Source organism: Orycteropus afer, unplaced genomic scaffold (assembly GCF_000298275.1).
Source record: "Orycteropus afer afer isolate SDZICR_OR568_19922 unplaced genomic scaffold, OryAfe1.0 scaffold00402, whole genome shotgun sequence".
Classification (NCBI taxonomy): Eukaryota; Metazoa; Chordata; class Mammalia; order Tubulidentata; family Orycteropodidae; genus Orycteropus; species Orycteropus afer.
Genome location: NW_006921989.1, coordinates 1,467,987 through 1,491,321, shown reverse-complemented (window position 1 = coordinate 1,491,321; position 23,335 = coordinate 1,467,987). Strand labels below are relative to the sequence as shown.

At 51.1% G+C, this 23,335-nt stretch overlaps 1 protein-coding gene across 1 annotated transcript in view; it reads right to left on the bottom strand.

Annotated features, from left to right (window-relative positions):
* DNM2 (dynamin 2) overlaps positions 1-23,335 on the bottom strand; it is a 103,451-nt gene that overhangs the window by 34,259 nt on the left and 45,857 nt on the right. Inside the window, exons 3-7 of the mRNA XM_007953586.2 lie at positions 15,185-15,334; positions 13,709-13,912; positions 10,718-10,816; positions 5,917-6,077; positions 1,952-2,094 (exon numbers count right to left, since the gene is read on the bottom strand). Coding sequence (XP_007951777.1) covers positions 1,952-2,094; positions 5,917-6,077; positions 10,718-10,816; positions 13,709-13,912; positions 15,185-15,334 — 757 coding nt within the window. The remainder of the gene's footprint in view (positions 1-1,951; positions 2,095-5,916; positions 6,078-10,717; positions 10,817-13,708; positions 13,913-15,184; positions 15,335-23,335) is intronic.

Here is a 23,335-nt window from a genome sequence, read left to right as displayed (position 1 = left end):
AGCCACACTGGCCTCCTTGCTCTGTGGCCCACACTCCAGGGATAGTCCTGGCTCAGGGCCTCTGCACTGGCCGGGCCCCCTCCTCACCTCCCACAGGTCTCTAGTTAGCTCTCACCTTCGCAGGGAGGCCCTGTCTGATCACTGTTTAAAGCTGCAGGCCTGCCTACCCTGGCACTCTCTAGCCCCTCCCCACATCAGTATTTCACCATTTAATGCACTGCAAATTTGGCTATTTACTTATTTTCTGTTCCAATCCCCATCTGAGGTCCTGAGGTCAGGGATGGGTGTCTGCCTCACCCACTGCAGTGCCTGCAATGCTTAATGAAGGGCCTGTTGGACATATGTTTGCTGAATTTACTGGTACCCTGTGGCTGGATGAACAGCCCTGGCAGTACAATGGTTAAAGCACTCAGCTGCTAACCAAAAGGTCAGTGGTTCGAAGCCACCACCTGCTCCATGGCAGAAAGATGAGGCAGTTTGCTTCTGTCAAGATTTACAGCCTTGCAGACGATATTTCTACATATATATTTGTATGTGCTGGAAGAAGATTCATATAACTAGAACTAACAGGGCAAAGTTATGATAATTTCTTAGCCACAGTCACCCACCCTGAGGGAGCGAGTTGTTGGACCTGTGGGCTCAGGACCATGTCACAGGGGACATCAAGCTCAATTGGTATAACATACTACACAAAAACAGTGTACTACATCCTACTTTGGTGAATAGCAACTAGAGTCTTAAAAGCTTGCAAGCAGGCATCTAGATGCAACAATTTGTCTGCATGAAGAAAACCAAAGACACATGGAAACTATTAGTCCAAGGGACTAGTAGACCATGCAATCCTCAGCCTATCTGATCATGAGACCAGAAGAACTAGATGGTGCCCACCTACCACTGTCAACCACTTGGAGGGGGATCTGTGTAGGTGGTCCTGGAGAGAGTGGGAGAACAATGTGGAACAAAACTCAAAATCATTAAAAACGACCAGGTTTACTGATCTGAAAGAGCCTAGTGAAACCCCCGAGGCTATGGTCTCTAGGTACCTTCGGGTCTAGAATTGAACTCACTCCTGTGGTTTCCAGCCAAACAACAGACAGGCATACAGGGTGAACATTTACATCAGGTAGATACGCCTTAGAGCAATCAATCACGGGAGAACAGAACTGCAATATTTGCACAAGGAGACAGCTCAAGGGGCAAGAATGCATAGGAAAGGATACAGGGAAGAGGTAACTACAGGGAGGAAGCGGGAAGAGAGCTGTTACATGGTGGGGAATTGCAGTCAATGTCATGAAACAAAATGATTGAACTGCTCTATGGAAAACAAATACGCTCTGTAACCTTTCACCCAAATCACGACAAAAATTTGGAAAAAAAAAAAAAAAAAACAGGCTTATTGGTCTGAGACACTGGTGAAACCTCTAAGACTATGGCCCCAAGTCACCCTTAGGCCTTAACTGAACTCACTCTCATATCTTCCAGCCAAACAATGCACAGGCATATAAGATGAACATTTACATGAGGTAGATGTGCTCCTTAGAACAATCAATCACGGAAGATCAGAAGGGCAGTACGTGAACAGGGAGACAGCTCAGAGGACAGGAATGTATTGGAAAAAAAGACAGGGAAAAGTTAACCACAGGGAGGAAGTGCAAAGAAAGCTGTTACATTATGGGGACTGCAGTCAATGTCATGAAACAAAATGTGTATGAACTGCTATATGGAAAACGCATTTGCTCTGTACACTTCACCCAAATCACAATAAAAATAAATAAAAGACGTACAGCCTTGGAAACTCTATGGGGCGGTTCCACTCTGTCCTCTTAGCATAGCTATGAGTTGGAATCAGCTTGCTGGCAGTGGGCTGGGCTTGGTGGCTGGCTGGAAGCTAAGAGGGGTCAACAAAGGCCCCTGGTGAGTCAGTCTGGGGGCAGGGGGTGGGGGGACATACTGCAGCAGGGCTTTGGTTTTTCGCGTGGGGTCATCGGGCCGGAAGTTCTTGTACTCTTCCACCTCCTTCTCCAGGGATAGCAGCTGGCTCTGCAGCTTGCTGCGCAGGGTTGGCAGCGACTCCCGGATGTGGTTGGTCAGTTGCTGCAGGAGAGAGGCCAAAGATCAGTGGGAATAGGAGGCTGGGAAGGGGCAGGCCTGCCTGGAGCAGGGCAGAGTGTGCCCCAGGGCACCCTGCACACACCATGGCCTTGAGAGAATGCACCAGAAACACCCAGCCACAGGTCCACTCCCACACGGGCAAAGAAGAAGGGCCCAGCACTGCCCACAGGGTGAGACACTGGTGCAGCCGCAGGTCCTTCCTAGGAAACGAGGCCAATCAGTGGTGGTGCTCACACCAGGGAGAACCATGTGAGTCTTCACCAGGCCAGGCACGGGCTGGTCTGGAGAACCACCTCCCACAAGCATCACTCCATGTCCCGGTGAGAAACAGTCCCTGCAAGCTAAGGCAGAAAGATCGTCCCTAGAGAGAAGGCCAAGGGGACCTATGATGTGAGAGACAGGGACAGCATAAGGACATAGTTGCATACTGGCTGCATTTGTATAAGCAAAGAGGAGTCAGAGAAACAAACGTGGAAGGAAAAGGGAGAATGAAGTAGATGGACAGGGAGAGACCCCCTCACCCCACCCTATGCAACCCTTGTCTCTGTGTTGTTCTGCTTGGAACCATGTGGGTTATTATTCATGCACTTTAAAAGGAGGTGGCTATTGTCCTTAGCTGCCATCTAGTCAGTGCCCGACTCATGGTGACCCTATGCAAAACAGGATGAAACACTGTCTTGTCGTGCTCTGTCCCCATGGTTGGCTATGGACTGGCCAGCTGTGCTCCACAGGGTTTTCACTGGCTCGTTTTTGCAAGCAGATTGGCAGGCCTTTCTTCCTAGCCTTAGTCTAAAAGCTCCACGGAAACCTGTTTAACATCACAGTAACATGCGAGCTTCCGCTGACAGATGGGTGTGCTGGCTGCACAGGGAGCACGCTGGCTGGGAACAGAACGTGAGTCTCCTGCATGGAAGGCAAACATTCTACTACTGAGCCGCCACTACTGCCACTGTGCCCAAGAATATGGAATGAGGTCCTGGAGAGAGCAGGAGAGCAACGGGGGACAAAACTCAAAATCATAAAAAAGACCAGGTTTGCTGGTCTGATAGAGCCTGGTGGGACCCCTGAGACTATGGGCCCTAGTCACCCTTCAGGCCTGGAATTGAACTCACTCCTATGACTTCCAGCCGAACAACAGACAGGCAAAGGGGGTGAACATTTACATCAGGTGGATGCACTCCTTAGAACGAACAATTGTGGGAGAACAGAAGGGCACAGGGTGACAGCTCAGGGGGCAAGAATGCACAGGAAGGAAGGACACAGGGAGGAAGTAACTACAGGGAGGAAGTGGGAAGAGAGCTGTTACATTGTGGGGAATTGCAGTCAATGTCATAAAATAAAATGTGTATGAACTGCTGTATGGAAAATGAATTTACTCTGTAAACTTTCACCCAAATCACAATAAATTAAAAAAAAAAGAATATGGAATAATCCCCAGGATGTGCTACTAGAGAAAAATGAGGTACAGAACAGTGAGCAGGATGTATTACCATTTAGACTGGAAAAAGGAAGGAAGGAAGGGAAGGGAAAGGGAAAGGATGCAGAGGAACAGAGGGCTGGCTACCCAGGTAGTCCCAACACAGGACGGGGCTCTGTTCTGACAACTGCATTGTAAGTTGGTTCTGACATTAAGTTGAATGCCTCATTATTTTTTTTTCAGTTTTCATTATTACTGTCTTTTGTTATCAGTATCTTTGTAAATCTAATCTTTATCTGTCTTTGGGGTTTGGCAGGAGAATGATCACACCAGCAAATTACACGCTGCCACACTGTACGCAGCATGTATTACCGATGTAAGATGTACAGCAACAACGACAAAGAACAGGCGGCTGTCAGTAGGGTCTGTGGGGGGCTGCCTGCACCTGTGCCTTCCCAGGCCCCTGGGTCTCTAGGAAGAAACTCAGGAAAGCAGTAACACTGCCTGACACGGGGGAAAGGGACTGGCAAGGACAGAAGGAACTTGGCATGCACTATATTGGGCTGTTACGACTCTTAATTTTCACTCTGATAAAAGAGAGAAAGGAAAAAGAGAGAAAGGAAAAAACAAAGCAAAGAGCAGAACAGAAGCCATGGAACCAGCTAACACACAAGAAGGGAAAACCAGAGCTGCTGCCGTCCACTCTGCACCACGAACAACTGGCATAGCTGCCGCGAAGCTGGGAAGCGGGCATCAACACACCCCATGCGCTGCAGTGGATCCAGTAGGGACCACCCCAAAGCACCCCTCCCAGGCCAGGGGTCCTGCCCTCCAGGGGGAACTGGCTGGGTCTATTCATGTGCTGATCTCTGGCCGTGTCCCAGAGCAGTATTACCAGCCCCGTTTAACTCGTGGGAAAACCAACAGGCAGGGACTGCTGCTCCCAGAGGTGGCAGGGTTTGAACCCAGCTCTGGCTGAGTGAGCTGAGCCCTCTAGGCTCCTGAGAAGCCAGCTGGGCTGTGGCCTGTGGCTCTCTCAGAGGCGGCCCCCAGCCACCTGCAGGGGAGTTTCACTTCCCTCCTCTCCCAGCCCAGGCAGGCTCTGGCTAACCCAAGGGGCACTGACTTCTCCCTCTGCTCTCCTGGGCTGCCTTTCTAGAGCTCCTGCCCTGCACTCTGTCTCTCCCCAGCCCCCATCACTAGCCAGCCCTGGACCAGGCATGCAACTGGATGCATGTTTGGCACCTGCCTCCCCATCAGAAACATACTTCCCTGATGGCAAGGCCCTGCTCCACATTGTCAACTGTGTCCCCAGTGCACGCACAAGTCCCTGACTGCCACTCTGGGCTCCCCCCCTTCCTGGGTACAATGAGGGGAACACAGGCCTCACCCTGCCTGTTCCGGTTCCACAATATAATCCCACATGGGGGATTTGATCCAACCAAGAAACTGCACACGTGCAGAATGACGTCACTAACGGCAGCTTTAGACCGAACAGGCACCATCCTGGTGGTCCCCAAAGAAAAGACAGGGTGAAGAAGTGAAGGCCATCTGTTTAGGGAGTAACCACACAGCTATATGAGAGAGGAAGTGCTTCACCACATGACAGAACCAGGGCTGTGTCACCTCTTTCATACAAAAGGGAGAAACGTGACTCTCAGAAGCCCTTCTTGCTTTTATTTACAGAAATGAAGGACAATGTTTCCATGTGGGTGCAAGGCAGGGGCAGGTAGGGGTGCTGCACCATATGCCTCTGAATGCAGTGTGAGTTTATGAGCCCTGTGAATACATTACCCATGAAAAAGGAACGACAATGAAAAGAGGAGTTGCCAGGGTGTTTTGTACTTGCTGCATTTCACACAGTAGATAAGCTTGGCAGATGCATCCTCACTGATTCCTAACACCACCCCAAAGGGGCAGGGATGCTCCAAATGGCTGGGCCACTAGCCCAGAGCTGCCATTCAGAGGCTAGGCTGGGCTTCAGCCCTGCCAAGGGTCAGCCTCTGGAGCCCCCGCTTAGTTACTGTCTGGTGCTCTGCCTTGATTTGGGCCAGATGTTCTTAAGCCAGGTCAGGAACTGTACACAGGCTTCTGGCCATGTGACCAGTAATTCCAATGGCAATTTAAGTAGCAGTCTTAAAAACAGTGATTGTAGTGAGAGCAGCAGTGACCACTGAACACTCACACTCTACCAGGCCCTGTCTCAAATGCACTTACCATGTAAGTACTCAACATAGATTGAACCTATTTGTGGGAACAAATGCAGCTCTAGACAGGATTGGGGCTGGCTCTCCCTCTACGGAGCTGCCTGGTGCCACTGTGATCACAACTGCTGTCCAGGCCTAAGCTATACCATGGTGTGTGACAGCCCTGATCCCCTTCCATACCTGATTCAGGGTCTTCTGCAGGTGTGGGGTGCCCATGCGGTCAGCTATGTGTCGGTAGGCCGGGTGGGAAAGGAAAAACTTCCTCTCGGCTGCCAGGGCCGAGCGTATATCCTTCTTGCCCTCGATATCCTTCTGGCTGCGGTTCACCACGCCGATGTAGCCTATGGTGAGAGAGTCAGTTGGAGATAATACCAGGCAAGCTGATGTGCTCAGGGTACCTACTGAGGACCAGGCCTGGAGCTGGGCAGGGTTCAAGTGTGGAAGTGGCTCCTGCCATATCAGCCATTCACAGATTGAATGGCTGTACCATGTTACTCAGAAACAACAAAACCACAAAACCAAACTTTCTGCCATCAAGTCAATTCCAACTTATAGCAACCCTACAGGACAGAGTAGACCCAACCCATAGGGTTTCCAAGGCTGTAATCTTTCTGGAAGCAGACAGCTGCATCTTGCTCCCATGGAGCAGCTGGTAGGTTCAAACCAACAACTTTCCAGTTAGCACCTGTGCACTTAACCACAGCGCCACCAGGGCTCCTAGAGATAACAAAGGAGGATGCAGAAACAAAGCACAGCAGAAAACAGACCCTGAAATGCACCATAAGGGTTTGGAGGAAGGAGAAGTACGCCCTGCCCAGCCTGAGGGGATCAGAGCAAGGCTTTGGGGAAAATAAAATCCACAAACTGAGCTTGAAGGCAGGTAAGAACAAAATCTTACCAAGAAGGGCAGTACATGCCCAATTCATCTCCACAGAGATTAAAACCTATTATAAAGCTGTTACGTTTTCAGTGGCTGGGTATATCGAGGCATGCATGGCCAGAGAGATGAATGGAACAGAACAGAAAATCCAAAACTATCCCCAGAACCTAGTGAGCACTGATGGTGAACGCTTGAAAATCAGTGGGAAGAAAACTGGGTTAGTCAGTGGGCACTGCTGGCAGAGGAACAGAGTTGAACGCCCACCACAGTCAATTCTGGAGGGATCACAGGTTTAACCGTAAGATGGGAAATGAGCAAAGTACTTGAGGAAAACATGGGTGTTTTTTTAAATGACTGTGGCGACACTGCAGTTTTCTGGAACAAAGCACAGTTATCAGTGAGCACACAGGGAATGGGACTTGGAGGGAGAAGTTGGGAAACAATCTCCTCGATTTACTAGCCTTCAGTACGTTGTTGGAATGGTTTTAAAAACGAAACGACTGTTACAATAAAAATGTTAAGGAATCATGTGAAGAAAAGATCTGCAGCATTTGGACATAAAGAACTTGGAAGAGAAGGGAAGGGGCATTCCGAAGAGCCCCAGAGCAGGGACACTAGACCCTAGCAGTCCATCCTGCTGGGTGTCATGGACAAACGGGAATCATGGAAAAGAAAGGACTCAGCCTAGTGGCTGCCACATGGTAAAAAAAAAAAAAAAAAAAAATCCCAATCCAAACCCAATGCCACCAAGGATTCCAACTCATGGCAGCACATGGTCAATAAACAAAAATTATTTAATTAATGCCCTGTGACTAACAGAAAGGGTAGTTGTCTGAATCCACCCAGAGGTGCCTCAGCAGAAAGGCCTGGCAATCTGCTTCTGAAAGGTCCCTGCCACGAGAACTCCATGGGGCAGAGTTTACTCTGAGAGACATGGGCTCGTCATGAGTCGGAACTGACTTGAGGGCAAGTGGAAACTCTTAGCAGTGGGGTGGGGGAAGCGAGCCTGACGCTATCCTGCCTGCCTTGTGCAGACGTGCATGCACGTTGTCCTTGCCACAGCTGTCAATACGTCCATTTTCAGATGAGGGAACTGAAGAGAACCACACAGAGGTCATTTGCCCAAGGTTACAGAGAGATCAGCAGAAGCAAGACCTGAACACACACTTGCCTTGAGGCCCAAATCTCGTCTATATAACGGGAGTAGGAGAGACAGACAAGCTTGGGTTTGGTTTTGGTTCTTTTAAAGATACAGGAGTCCTGAGCCTGCTGTAGGCCAAGAAAAAGGATTCAGCTGGAAGGATTTGAGAGATGTGTGGAGGAAAAACAGGGAGAAAACAACTTGAGGTCACAGGTGGGCGCAAACGCACAAGTGTGGGGAGAGAGGAAAGAGGCAGGCAGGTGAAGGAGGGGCGTGCACAGCAGGGACTCAGGAAAGAGGCTGAGCATGGCCAAGCTCTCCACTACTCAGGGCAAGGCTGGGACGCTGGGGCTGAGGCCTGTGCTAGGGGGAGGACTGGGGTAGGGCTGGTCAGGTGGAAGGTGCCGGCACAGCAGTGTCCGGCTGGGTTTTCTCTCTTCAGCACTGACATTTACTGCTTAAACTTCTGCCAGCCACAGCTTTGCTTCTCAGCCCCTGATCCTTGCAGCCAAAAAGGTTTTTAGATTTTGTCCCTGGCCACGCCTCTCTGGCTATGGAGCCACCTTGTTGCTCAATGTCTCAGCAACGCTGGGACGTGGCAACCCAGGTAGGAACATTTCCCCATGTTTATCCCAGACCTCAGCTCGCAGACATGATGGAGGGAGTGCCTAGAAACAAAACCAAAGACACAGAAGGTACCCATAGCTGAGAGCACATCAGATAGGGAAGAAATGGCCTTTCCAAAACCATCATCAAACCTAGATGGCTACACAGCACAGTGCAAACAGGAAACCACCCGAGGGTCCAACACACGAGGACTGTGCACCTCCGTGAGGAATGCCACAGGACCTGCTGAAGTCCTGAACACTTATTCACCTGTCATGGGGAAGCGTTCTGATGTGTTGCTAAATGAAACCAAAAAGCAGGTCACAAAGCAGCCTGAAGCTGGATTAAAACCAGCTCCGCCACCTCCTGGGCTTGTGAGCTGGACAAAGGGGTTTAGCCTCTCTATGCCTCAGTTTCTTCATCCATACACACACACACACACACACACACACTCTCTCTCTCTCTCTCTCTCTCTCTCACTGACATTGAGTCACATCCGACTCACAGTGACCCCTCCTTGGGTTTCTGAGGTGGTATCACTATGGAAGTAGATTGCCCAACCTTCCTTCCAAGGAGTGGCTGATGGGTTTGAACTGCCAGCCTTCTGGTTACCAGTCAAATGCCTTAGGCACTACACTATCAGAGCTCCCTCATCTATACAATGGGGATGAATATAGAACCACCCCACTGAACTATCCTCAGGATTAAATGAGTAAAACTGGCCTGTGGGGTTTCCAATGCTGTAAATCTTTACAGATGCAGACTGCCTCATCTGTCTCCTGTGGAGCGGCTGGTGGGTTCAAACTGCAGACTTGTTGGTTAGCAGCCAAGTGCTAAACCACTGCACCACCAAGCTGCTTCCTGAACCTAATCAGGTCTCCCATCTAGATCTAATTACCAGTTTACAGGGAATGGCAATTGGCCAAATCCTGAATGTGGGTCATTATATGAAACTTATATGACCTGGTTTCTTCCACAAATAAATAATATGGGGGGAAAGGGGGGCGGGCAGGGTTACTTTTAGAAAAGCTAAGGTCCTAGTGTGTAAAATGATCATATGCCTAGGATTTGTGTGAAAACTGCTCAGGAGGAAAATCCCAATGGCAGGAGAGGCCAGGCTGGACATTCAAGATTGGTCACGTGGCAACAACCGCTGAAGTCAGGTATCAAGTCTTTGGGGCTCATCAGACTTTTCTCTTGACTTTTGAGAATGTCGGACAATTTTCACAATAGAGAGTAAATTCACAAATTAATACAAGTTCAGAACCCCAGCAAAAGCAGTTTGGTAGGAAAAGAACCTAAGGGTCCATCAACCAAGGAACAGATAATCAAACTGGTACATGTACACAATAGAATACTATGCAACCCTAAAGAATAATGCAGAATCTGCAAAACACCACATAACGTGGATGAACTTAGAGGACATTATGCTGAGCGAAATAAGTCAATCACAGAAGAACAGTAATAGTATTAGTTCTTTATTGTAAAAAGTCAAGGGAAGATTTATACATAGAAGGAAACTTTCTTTGTTGGTTACCAAGGATGGGAGGGAAAATTTCTACATAGGTTAAAAAAAAAAAAAAAAAAGATATGTGTGTATATATATACATATATATATATGTATATGTATATATATACAATGCATACACACACATATATATATGTACGTTAATGGGGAAGTTACGCACCTGACCCAAACCAAGGGAAAAAAAGCCAAAAAAGATGATACCAAAGATTATCAGTGGTTACCTAGGGATAGGAGGAAGGGGGAAAGCTTTTGCTTGTGGGGCACTGAGTCTATGCTAATGGTGGTGGAATATTTTGGAAAAGGATAGCAATGATGGTGGCACAACATGAAAAATGTCATCAATGTCCCTAAGCTGTAAACGGGGAAGTAGTTATGTTGATGAATGTCTTGTTGTGTATGCTTTCACCACAATAAAAGTTTTTTTTTTTTAAAAAAAAGGTAGTTTAGAAGGAGATCCACAAAGTCTTAATGAGGGGTTCTACTGCAAAAGCAGGAAGGTAGGTGTTTTTAATTTTTTCTTACTGTACACTTTGTTTTCTCATGCTCCAAAAATGAGCAGGTGTTAACTGTTTAACTGACGACGAATATATACAAATCAGAAGAAGATCTACAATCATAAGAAAAACATTTGGGAAGGATTTACAACACAATGTACAAGCAGTGGGAAACAGTGATGGTGTGCACGTGTGTCTATGTGTACACGCCGACATTTGCCACAGTCTCAGTAATGAGAATAACAAAAACAAATGTTGTTTTTCGAAAGCAGCGAAAGCCCCAGATCTCTGAGTGCCCAAGCCCAGCCCTCCCTGTGCCCACCCAGCCTCACCTCTTCTCAAGGGGAGGAGCTTGTTCTCCAGGATGTCTCTGGCATCGGTGCCTTCGTCCATCAGGTCGAGCTTGGTGATCACGCCGATGGTCCGCAGGCCTGAAAGAGCCCAGAAGTCAGACAACCCCGGGAGGAAGGAGCACGGGCTGGCACCCTCAGGTCACCTCCCTGTTCCCCCGTCTCCCACAGATCAATCTCAGAGGGTTATCCACTAAGATAAACCACGTGTCAAAGGCTAGTCAATATGGCTGCTCCAGGCTGTGAGGGGGTGGGGGTGCTGCGCTGGGGCAGCCTCATCGAACCTCAAATCCCAGGTCAGAGTTGGGGTTCCATGCTCTCAAGTTGCATGCACAGTTCTAACACTGATTCCTGAGTGCTTTCCTCCTCCAAATAGCCAAAATTCTACTTCAGAACCATGCCATCCAACTCCACCTCCCCCCTGAAGTCAGCTAGAATTAAGGAGAACTCGGAACAAAGCTCACACCTGCAATCAATCACCACAGCCAGTCCCTGAAAGGTGGCCTCTATGCTAGCTGTTGGTGTGGAGGCTAACAGGGCTAGAGTTATCTCTCCCTGGGACCTCCCCCTACTCCTCTTCTGTAGGTGGGAATGTAAACCAATTCCACCTTTCCAGAGGGTCACCTGGCTGTATCTACAACCATCTACAAAGCTTGTACCCGACAGGAAGGGAAAAGGCAGAGAGAGGTAGGAGAGGTGACTGGGGTGGGAGTCCTGGAGGTTTCACCTCTCTTGGGAATGATGGAAAACCAGAAACAATGCACAGGTCCCAAAACAAAGGAACGGAGGAATCAATGATGGGCCACCCAGTGGAGGACAACAGAGACATCACAGGGAACTCTTTCTACTGCCACTGTGGCAGGAATCAGGAGAAATTCACATCATGACTACACAAGGGGAGGATCATCCCCATACTAAAATGTGAGACTATGTGTAAGGAAAAACTCTGGAAAAATATTTACCTGGTGTGGCCAGTGCATGTTGGCCGGAGAAGGGACACTGTCATCTTATTAGGTTCTGTATCTGACATTTTTTGGTAATAATCACCAATACTTTTGAAGGCAGAAAACTTTTTTTTTTTTTAAAAAAGAAAGAATGCCAGCATTAACTTTACAAACGGTACCTAACTACATCAATTCTCATTCCGTCATCCTGCAATCAAGCCTCCACTGCGTCTCATCACGCTCATGCCCCACTTCATGAGATGACAGCAGAGAACACAACTGGGATGCTGTAGGGCTGGGAGTAGGCCCCCTGGGGCAGGAGCAGTGCCTCCAGGAAAAAACACTCATAATGGCCCTGGGCACATGAGTTGCCATGGCCTATTCACTGGCAGGACAGAGATGTGCAGCCCTGACCTTGAAGGGGCTCACACCCAGTGGGGGAAAAGCCACCAGTTGTCACAATTCACCCAAATACTGTGCTCTGACCAGGGCTGCACACTGGGGATCCTGAGCAACAGCCTGCCCAGCCTCGCCTGCCTGCCCAGCCCTCATTGGTCCCTGACTCCCTCCACACCACTGCGGAGCCCCAGCAGCCAGAGGGCATTTTGCAAAACAGACAGTCCCTGGGTTATGAACAAGCTCTGCACCTAAGTGTGCCTTTAAGTCAAAATTGTAGGTAAGGTGGGACAGGCGCACAGGGTCCTTATTCTGCCTTCCCTTAGTACAAGAAAAGGCTGGGTGCATTTCCAACGATTTAAAAGCTGCACGTGCAGCAAGTAAAAGTGACCGTGATGAAGAATTTGTTGTTGAGCAGGGGTTGGCTCAATTGTTTCAAAGTAAGAGCAAATTTACATGATGCTGAAGGGCATGTTGTCCGTAAGTTGGACATTCGTAATCCAGGGACTTACTGTATTTCAATGTGTGCCACACTCAGTTTATAAAGTGCCAATGATCTTAAGAGTAACATTCCAAGCCCTCACCGCAGCCCACAGGGTCCTGCTCAACTTGCCCCCCAGCCCTCGTGGCCCTCTCTCCCTGGCTCTCCATTTGGCCTGCTCTGTTCCAGCCACAGGGCCTCCTCATGGTGTCCTAAACACCCCAGGCCAGCACCTGCTGTCCATTTCCCAGGAGTTACTGGGTAGAACAAATGGTCACCACGCTTGGCTGAGAGCCACAAAGCTAGCAGTTCAAATCTACCCAGAGGTGCCTCAGAAAAAAAGACCGACTTTTAAAAAATCAGCCACGAAAACCCCGTGGAGCGCAGTTCTCTGACACACAGGGCATCACCACGAGTCAGAATGAGCTTGCAACTGGTGCTGACACCAGCCCATCTCCCTGGCTTTTGCCTCTTTGCATCATTCTGGTCTTGCCTAAGACCTCACTTCTGCAGAGGCTCCTGACCCTTCCCTCTAGCCATTCTCAAACAGTTCTGTTTGCTTTCCAGCGCTTACCACTACCTGAAAATTTCTTTATTTCCTTGTTGTATTCTGTCTCCTCCACCAGGAATATCAGCTCCCTGGCAGCAGGGACACTGCTGATTTTGTTCCCTGCCGGATCTTCAAGGCCAAAATAGAGCCTGGTACACAGCAAGCGCTTAACTAACATGTCCTGAATAAATCGCCTTTTCTAAAGTTTGACCTGAATGCCCTTAGCTGGGGAAGCCAGTTTCCACTACTCCCTATGCCCTCCTCTTGTTCCCATTTTGACAGAGGGGGCCAAGCCTCAGGGAGGGCAGGCATCTTCTACAGGCAGGATTTCGGACTCAGCTTTGAGCTGTGATGTCTGGGCTCTTCTCACCCCCTAGACGAGGTTCCCGAGCAGGTATCACGTTCAAGGACGGATGCCCAAATGCCTAGCAGCCTCTAGGGGGCGCCCAGCAGCACTATAGGTCCTCATGAGGTGTCCCAGGAGGCCTTTTCCAAGGGGCAGCATGTGCCAAAGAGGACACCAGTCACCAGGAATCAAGGATTCTGGGTGAGCCCTAATGCTCAGAGGCACCTGGAAAAGGAAGCCACAGCTCCATGGTTACCTTGGGGGTCAACCTCCTTGGCCAGTTTAAGGGCGTCTGAGTTGGCCAAGTCCATGTTGGCAGGGGTGACAGCAAGGATCAAGCTGTTCTCCCGGCTGATGAACTGCAGGATCATGTCCTTGATCTGGTACTCGATGTCTGGGGGCTGGTCCCCCACAGGCACCTTGGTGATGCCTGGAAGGTCGATGAGGGTGAGGTTGAGTACTGGGAAGGAAAGCAGAGGGAAAGAGTGTCAGAAGCTGGGCGCACGGAGGTCTACACAGCGTGCAGCAGCCAAGTCCTTTCCCCCAGGCTGTGGGGGCCAGACCTCACAATTTTTCCTGCTGCTCCAACCAGACTGCACCCTGGGACCCAAGAGCTCTCCTCCTAGGTACCCATCCTACACCGGGCTTGCTCTATTCGAACAATTTTGAGATTTAAAATCAAGCCATTTGTATTTGCAGATGAGAATCAATCTAAATGGTTAAATAAATGCCAGTCCATCTGTTCAGCCAATACCAAAGAAGCATTAAAAACAAAAAAAGCACCCCTACTTACTGAGCTCTGGTAGCATAGTGGCTAAGACACTTGCCTGCTAACCAGACGGCTGGCGGTTCAAACCCACCAGCCACTCCTCAGAAGGAAGGTTGGGCAATCCTACTTCCGTAGTGATACTGCCTCGGAAACCCAAGGAGGGGTCGCTATGAGTCGGGTTTGACTCGACGGCACATAACAACAAGAACAACAACAACAACTTACTGACAAGAGATACTCTTAAGATACATTAACACATCTTAAAGTATGCTACAGCTGGAGTCAATGAGAGAATACACACACACGATGAAAACGTACTTATTCATAAATGCTTAGATACACATAATCTATCACTTGGAAGAACAAGGAATATATTTATAACATTGAAGACAGGATGTGTACCCTTTTGTAATTTTTTAATGTCAGCCATAGAGAGACATTATTTATTTAAAATAAGTAAATTTTAATAAACTCATCTCAGGGAACCCATACAGAGGAGTTAAGATGTTGCAGTATCCCGAGTGCCACGAGGGTCAGTGACCCAGGCCTCCATGTCATGTCCACCAGGTGTTCTACTTAGTGTTAAAATCAGGACATTTTGCAGAGAAGTCGCCCTTTCTGGTTCCTCTTGAGGTGTCAGAAGACTTGGCTACCTTGGGCCTATGTCCCTACATGGCCACCACTGCCTGGGAGCTGAGTATTAGCTGCCCCTTTAACAGAGGGCAATTTGCCAGAGTCCCCACCACTCCCAACAGTCTTCCTGACCCTCTGTGTTTTTCTGAAAGCCGAGACTGAATTCTGTGTACCTACCGCGTGCCTATCTCAAGAGGACTGGTTACGTCTGAAGAGAATGGGAGGGAACACACCCTCTGCTGAGAGTGAGGCATATCCCATCTGTGACTGGTATGCAGTCAGCTTCCTCCCCCACACCCCCATGCCCAGGGCTGAGCCTGGGCTGCCTACCGTGTGGTGAGTAGACCCGCAGGTTGATGGGCACTGGGGAGATGCCTTTGTTGATCCCCGTGATCCTATCTGTCTCTGCTTCAATCTCTTGCCGGACTTCATCAAAGTCTGTAAACTTTTTGGACTTGCAGTGCAGAAACTCGGCATATTCTGAAAAGGGGAGAAAGATGCTCAAAATCAGAAAGCAAAGTGTCTTCTTTGTTGGTGGGGAGCAGATGAACTTGTGAGACAGGAGCTCTGTCAGGCAGAGAGAGTGAAGAACCAGTCACAGGCGCTCGAGGAATTTGGGGGACAAGAGAGTCATTCACTTGACAAGAATTTGAGAGGCGCTCCTCCAGCCTGAGCACTTTCCAGATTCCACAGGAACAGGGCTGGCCAAGAGCCAGTCCCCGAGGAACTGACATTCTGGTGCAGGACTCTGCAAACTACACAGGGGGATGCGAGTCCAAAAACACCAGCTGGCGAGTTGTGACCAGGATTTACTTATCATTTACTGATGAGCAGGATAACTCTGTTGCCATCGATTTGATTCAGACTCAAAGCAAGCCTATAGGGCAGAGGAGCTATAGGACAGAGTAGAACTGCTTCATAGGGTTTTCAAGGCTGTAATCTTTATGAAAACAGACTGCCTCATCTTTCTCCAGCACAGCGGGTGATGAGTTCAAACTGTTGACCTATCAGTTAGCAGCCAAGTGCTTAACCATTGCATCACCAGGGTTCTCTTGTTGTTGTTGTTGTTGTTATGTGCCTTCGAATCGGACCCGACTCATAGCGACCCCTCCTTGGGTTTCCGAGGCAGTATCACTACAGAAGTAGACTGCCCAACTTTCCTTCCGAGGAGTGGCTGGTGGGTTTGAACCGCTAGCCTTCTGGTTAGCAGTCAAGTGCCTTAGGCATTATGCTACCAGAGCTCCTAGAAAAGGTGACAATGGCGTGTGTCACCCAGAACAAGCATAAGGACATCTGAGGAAGCTGCTGCTTTGGCGCTGTACATGAGACAGTCCTGGGTCACAGAGAGTCAAAAGAGACGGGGGCGCTGTCCTAATGGACTCAAGAGCTGCCAGCGCGCTCCTCTGGCCGACAGCCCCACCCGCGTGTCTGCAGTACTCATTCATTCCTTCCCCACGGCACCCGCGTGGTGTGGGAAAAGGATGCCCCTGCTGGCCTCCCCACAGTCCCTCCTCCTCTCCTGCTCCTGGCTGTTCCAGAGGGACCCTCCCCTAGACACACATGAACGCCTCAGGAGAAATGCTTTCCAGAAAGAAGCAGTGGGTTTAAGAGGCTTTTTATAGCTTCTCAGCCGGGGTATTTGAAAGGCTTCTTGATGCTGAGATGAAGGGGGAACAAATAAGGGACCAAGGCCGGGCTGGTCCTGTCACCAAGTGACAGAAAGCAAGTCCCAAGCACAGGGATGTAATCAAGCAAATGCAAGAGACATTCATCGTAAAACGTGTGTAGTGGTCACTGTGCAATTCCTCAACTTTTCTGAATGTTTGCATTTTCATGGGAAAATGGCAGGGGAGTGGGACCCTGCCAGGCTCTGAGGTCACAGCCCCAGCAGTGTTACGCTCAAAAGAGAGGAAGTCATGCTGGCAAACAGACCAAAGAGCAGGGCCACCACAGAGATGCACAGATATGGACTGTCACGTTATTGATGAAAGGGAAAAACTGGAAATACGTCAGTGTCCACCAGGAGGAGACCTGGCTATACAATCACATTGGACACACCCAGCTGCCTCAGAAGGATGGACATGAACCCCTGGCCACGCAGAGAGCCTGGAAGGTCTACAGTCTCTACCCAGTGGTGCAAGGAGGCAGAAAGAAATGTGAGCGAGGCCTTTCAGTGTCCCTTTACCATAACCTAGCAAACTATGGCTACTGTTCAGACCTGGCTCACTGGATGTGGTTCCATTTGCTCCTCATGGCCACTGTAACAAGCGGATGCCTCCAAGAGGAAGCCAAGGCCCAGACAGGCAGAGTGAGTTGGCCCATGTTCAGGGGCTATTCGCTGGTGGGGCTGGGATGTGGAACTCATCTGGCTCCCAGTAGAGATTCTCCAGCCGGATGGCAGATGACTTTATGAGGCCACAGAAGGCTCTTAGTCTCTCTGAATCCATGCCATAGGACTGGACCCCCTGTGGACTGAGACCCCTTCGTTCAGCAAGGGCACTGACTACCCAGAAGCAGGGGCACTGAAGATGCCAGCTCATTAGAACCCAAGAGGCCAGGATCTCCACCCCTGCTGTCAGCTGACCCGGTTTCCAAGGGCAGTCATGCCCCAGCCCTCCAGAGGGACAAGAGGAAACACTCGGCAGCTCTTCCTGCAGCAGCCACTAAAAACGGAACCACCCCTCACAGCCAACTTCAGTTCTCTTCCTGCTCGCGGCCCCAGGCTCAGCACCAGCAACAGACCATCCCTCTCTAAGGAGTAGAAGGTGGCCATGGGATGGAAAAGGGACTGGGGGCCAGGACACGGCCCCTTTTCCCCTGCAGGCCTCTGAGCCTGCCCTCTTACCCCATCTTCAGGGCCTGTTTGACTGTCACCTCTTCCAGGGAGCCTTCCCTGACTGCACCCTGTCCACACACCAGCCTGCACCTTTAGCTTCCTCCTCACTGGAGCCAGGTTACCTTGGCTCATGTTTACGGGGCCAGGACCTGCTGCAGTTGCACTGAATTGCTTAATATGGCCCTTCTAGCCACCGTCCTCTTCGGAAGGAAGATGGGGCAATCTACTCCCGTAGTGATACTGCCTTGGAAAACCAAGGAGGGGTCGCTATGAGTCGGGTCCGACTCAACGGCACATAACAACAACAACAACAAGCCACCGTCCTCTATTTTGTGATGTATTATGAATCCTAGCTTCTATGCCTGTTTAGGGTGGGATGTATCTCGAGTCCTGCATTGTTGAAAGGTGTGACTCAAGTCACCACCCCTTACTCCTTGAGGGTATATGTGTGAATGTTCTGGCATAATGCACTCTCTCTTGCTTCAGATCCTGCATTTGGTTTGTCATTACCTCAGCCCTGGACTCAGACAGCAGCCAGTCATGTGACCTGCTGATTTAGGTTCACCAGCACCTGCAACCATGTGAGTAAGGAGAACCCTCCAGACCTATGTCTGACCCACGGATCTGAGACTTGCCAGCCTCCCCACCTCCACCAGCGTGTGAGCTGTTCCCGTGGCAGTGTGTGAGTTCTGTGAGACGTTACTGAGAAATAAGGAACCCTAAGGCGGCAGAGAAAGCACTGAGGGGAGAAGGTGGAACTGATGTTAGAGATGATAGAGTACAGCACTTTGGAAAAGCTGGACATTTGAGACATCTTTAACTTCTACTGCAGCCTTGTACTGATCCTTCTAAAAGAAATAATTCAATCACCTGCCCACTGTGGCACCCAAGGGCCTGGTGTACAGTGGCAGGCAACATGTTGTGGGCACTATGAGCTCAGTCCCTGCGGTCAGAGCTCCCAACAGATCTGTTTCCTGAGCTATAAAATGGATGTTACAACTGGGTCAGCAGCAAGGCAGGGTGGACAAGTGGGTGGAGAACCACAGCAGGGAGCAGACCAAGGACAGAAAGCTGTCATTCCCCCAGAAAACTACACAGGGCAAGTCCTTCTGGCAAGTCACACAGTACCTCCCACCGTCTCCCTCCCTGTACCCCTGCTTCCTCCGCCTTCCTTTCACCAAAGCACTTATCACCATCTAACATACCCTGACGCCCCTACACCAGGGCAGGCAGTGTATCCCTGGGCCCAGCACACGGAAGCTGCTTGATAATCCTGCACACGAATGAGTGACTCCATCAGAAAAGTGATATGGTCCCAACATCAGCTTCTGAGAGGTGGCCCCACTGCCCTAATGCCACCAAACTTGACACAGAAAGACCATTGTACTGTCCCACTCCCCTGCTCTCCCATTTTTCCCGAAGCACCTTCTGACCACAAGGGCCAGGCCTGTCCTGAGTTGGGCCTCGGGGGCCTAGCAGGAAGCAAGGTCGGCTTGGTCCCAGGTCTGGCAGGAGAGGCAGACACAGCACAAGCATGGGTCACAGCAGAGAATAGCAGGTGTCCCGGGCAATCAGAAAGAATATCTAGCACACCAGGAACCAGGAGGGGCCTCCTGGAGGAGGCGGCCTGCCAGTCTCCACTGGCCCCTGCCTCCAGCCTGGCTGCCCAGCACCACCTCCAGACAGCCCCTGCTGACACCAAGATGAGGCAAACAAAGAGCTGGGTGGTCCACACCTGGGTCATCTTTCTGAAGTGACAACTTTTACCCATGTCCTAAGAATGCTCTGGGCTTGGGAGAGTTAACAATAGTGGGATAGAGAGGTAAGGAATGTGATTCTGCAGCCAGACTGCCTGCGGTAGCCTGGCCAAGGGGCTCCCCCAACCCCACCCGCGCCATGCCTCAACTTCCCCACGAGAGTAAAACCATGAGAAATAGGCCAAGAGTTAACTTGGCCCTGGAGACGATTGCTTTTACGACCCCCAGTCACAGGCCTGAGGCCCAGCTAGGCCCGTTCAGTGGCCTGATACCTCCCTCTGGTCCTAGGCACTGAGGCCGAGCCCCTGCCCACCCTGCCTGGCCTTGTCCCAACCTCAGAGCAGCCCCCCCCCCCATCCTGCCCAGCTGCCACTTGAGATGGGAAAGGAAGGCTGAGTTTCCAAATCTTGTGTGTAAATGATGAAGCCAGTACCCCCAGTCCCGGGACCAGCACTGCAGTGTCTCCACAGTCACACCCCCCAAGGCACAGAGCGAGTTCACCCAGACACCACCTGGATGGCCACCCAGGCACTGGGACTCACAGCCCCAGAAAGAGCAGCTCTGCAGAAGAAGCGGTGGCTCTGGAGAGCCCCGGGGCAGTGGCAGAAGGTCAGCTGGGCAGCAGGACCAACACAGGTGGGCCCTGGCCTCAGTTTCCCCCATCTACCAGGAGCACCTCCTCAGGGCACTGTGGGGAGGACGAGCACCCCCCACGTGCCCCAGGGAACAGGCTCCACACAAAGCTTTCTGTGGGGCCACAGCACGTGCTGCCCTGTGGACAGAAAGAGCAGGAGAGGAGGGGGCATCATATGGGCCACAAGGGCCATGGAGGGGGCCCACTACCAGGGTCTCTGCTGCCCCCTAGCCCCCGCTGGCTATGCAGGCTTGGTGCAGTTCTCCGGTCTTACCCGTGTCCTAGCCTTTGCTGTGATGTCCCCCTGCCTGGATCATCCTTCTCAGGACTCCAAGTCAACTGTCTTTCCTAGGAGGAGGGTCACAGAGGCCTTTCCTGACGCCCCTCCACTACCCACGCTCTCCTCCCCTTCTCTGAGTGGTCTTGGGGGCTCCGCGGGACCTAGCCCAGCAAGTCCTCCAAAGGCGTTTGCCACTGAACAAAAAAGTAAGATAAACCCTCATCCAGCTGTGTGCTGTCGCCAATCCCAGGCCAGCCAGCCACCCTTGCCCCTGCAGGACTCCCTATCAGGTTCTAAATGTGCTCAGTGGCCACAGAGGTAGTTGTTTTGGAGACAAGTTCTGCCCTCCCACCAAGGCCCCTTAGCTCCCTCTTGTTTCCTTCAGGTCTCAGCTCTAAATGCTCTCCTCAGGAAGGCCCACCCTGACCTCTTGGGTCCAGCCACACTTCCTGCCCTTTCCTCCACAGCACTAACCAGCCCTGATAGACCCCGTGCTCTCAATTCCCCTGCTCATTGCCCAGCCCCCCACCCCAACACCAGAGCCGCCCACCCCACACCAGAACTGTCGTATTCACTGCCCATCCCCGGGGCCTAGTGCACAGTTGTTGTTGTTGTTGTTGTTAGGTGCTGTCGAGTCACTTCCGACTCATAGCAACCCCATGCACAGTGGAACGAAACAGTGCCCAATCCTGCGCCAGCTCCATGATCCTTGCTATACTTGAGCTATACTGTCGCAGGTGTCAATCCATCTCATCAAAGGCCTTCCCCTCCTTCGTTGACCCTCCACCTTACCATAGCAGCACAGTAGCTGCCTCAGTAAAAAATGTTGATTTTCAAGCAGGCCCCCACTGTGCTCAACAGCAAATCCCACACCCCAGGCATCCCCTGACCCTTTTTGATGTGTCCTCAGTAGGGTGGTCACAAGTGCCTGCCCCCCCCCTCCCAGGGTCAGGCTGTCCAGGCACAAGAAAGCAAACCTCAGACAGACAGGTTGCAGCCCCTCAGGCCTGGCCTCCAGGGCTTTAAACCCTCCTTGCTGTGAAGGGCTCCCGGAGGCCCACAGGGTCATTCCAGGGATAGCCCTCCCCACCCCAAAGCAAAGAGGCAGGTGCTTGCTGACATTTCCTAAGAATTATGAAATGCCACGGTTCTATCAGGAAACTGGCTTCAGCCTGGCCCCTCAGGCTTGGAGAGTGTGAGCAAGACACCACAACCTACTTCTGGGAAGTGATGGGGAAGAGGCGGGAGGGAGGTGGGAGTGTGCCACCCAGCCCAGCCACACTCCACTGGGTTCCACCCCTTCTCTCAGTGCCTGTTTCCCAACAAACAGAGCAATACAGAAGCCAAGACTGGGGCCACAGTGAGAATGCAATCAAGTCCCACAGTGCTGACTACAGTGAGGGCAGACAGCTTAGGGAAATGTGGGAGGCGCCTTGCAGGAGCGTTTTGCAGGAGCGACTGCCCTGGATCCTGATCTCCACGGACTCAGTCCATCCCTTCCCCCTCTTACCTTTACCCTAGCAGAGAGCAGAACCACCAGGCTGACTCCTGGCAGTGGGGAGACAGCACTGACTGACAGGCCAGTCAGGAACGGATGGCTCAGGGCTCAAACACCTTCAGGAAACCTGGGTACCACACGATTCAACAGGATTTGTTCGTGTAGGACTTTTCAGGGCCTTCAGTGGACCAAGAAGGAGGTGCACGTGGCATTTCCCACACTTGTTTGGCCTTGGAAGCCCCTGATTCAAGACAAGTCTTGAGCGTTGCCCAGTTCAAGGCATGCCGCCACTGGGAAGCTAATGGCCCCGGGCTGCCATGCCGGCCAGTTCCCGCCTGACCCACACCAGCTCGGAGTTCTAGTCTTGTCATCGTCCGTGACATAACACTGCAGAGTCCATGGGTTTTAGAGAAAGGGGCCTGCCGGGGCTGGCTCCCAGGGGAAGGTACTGGATAACCAGTCACTGGTGATTCTGCCTGCTGTCCACCTGATAGCCCTTGTACAGAGGCTGATGCTGACTGAGCACTGACCGTGTGCCAGGCCGGGTACTGGGCACTGGGGGGCAGAAGGATGCACAAAGCAGATCAACGTCCCTGTCCCCGTGGTGCGGACATTCTCAGGGAAAGAGAAAAACCATTAAGAGATCAAAGAAGATGACGTCGCAGGCCACGTGCTGTGAAGGAAGGCAGACAGCAAAGCAAAGACTGAGTGGGTAGGCATGTGGTCAGGGAGGGCTCTGGGGAAGAAGGGTCACCTGGTGTATGACGGGGAAGAACGGCCCAGGAGCTGGGGCCGGATGCTCCAGGCAAGGAGGAGGGCTGCGAGCACAGAAGCCCACAGGCAAAGCAAACAAGTTGGGCTCAAGGGTCAGGAGGCAGAAGGTGTCTGAGAAGGATGTGAGGCCCCAGAGGGCAACAAGGCCCCAACAGGGGGGCCTCAAGGCCTTGAGAGGAGACTGTGTTTTATTCTGAGAGTGAGGGATACCTCTGAGGCAAGTCCTGAAATCTTGTTCCCTGGGAGCACAAGGTAAGATCAAGACCCAGTGGTGGGACCTTAGGGTACCACACCATCCACATTCCACACAGTCCTCCAGAGCCAGGGAGGACAAGGCCCAGGGTTGGTGCTCAAGGAGGGGCAGGGTTCACCCACAGGCCACAAGCTTCCTGGTGACTGCAATTCTAGGTAATTTTTAAACTAAGTCAGTCAAAAGTAATAGTTCACCAAAACCAGTTTGAACAAGGAGAAGCCATGTGACACCTGACATCTCAGGAATTGGAGGAGAGGAGTGAGGTCCCACACCAAGGGTCACATCTCTGGATCCTGGACTCCATAGGAAGAGACAGCTAGGCCACAGCCACAAGAGTTCCACAGCCATGAGGAATGGTGCCAAGGACCATCCCCATTTTCCGAGTGAGAAAACCGAGGCACAGAGTAATAACATATCTGACAAGGGACTTATCTCTAGAATTTATAGAA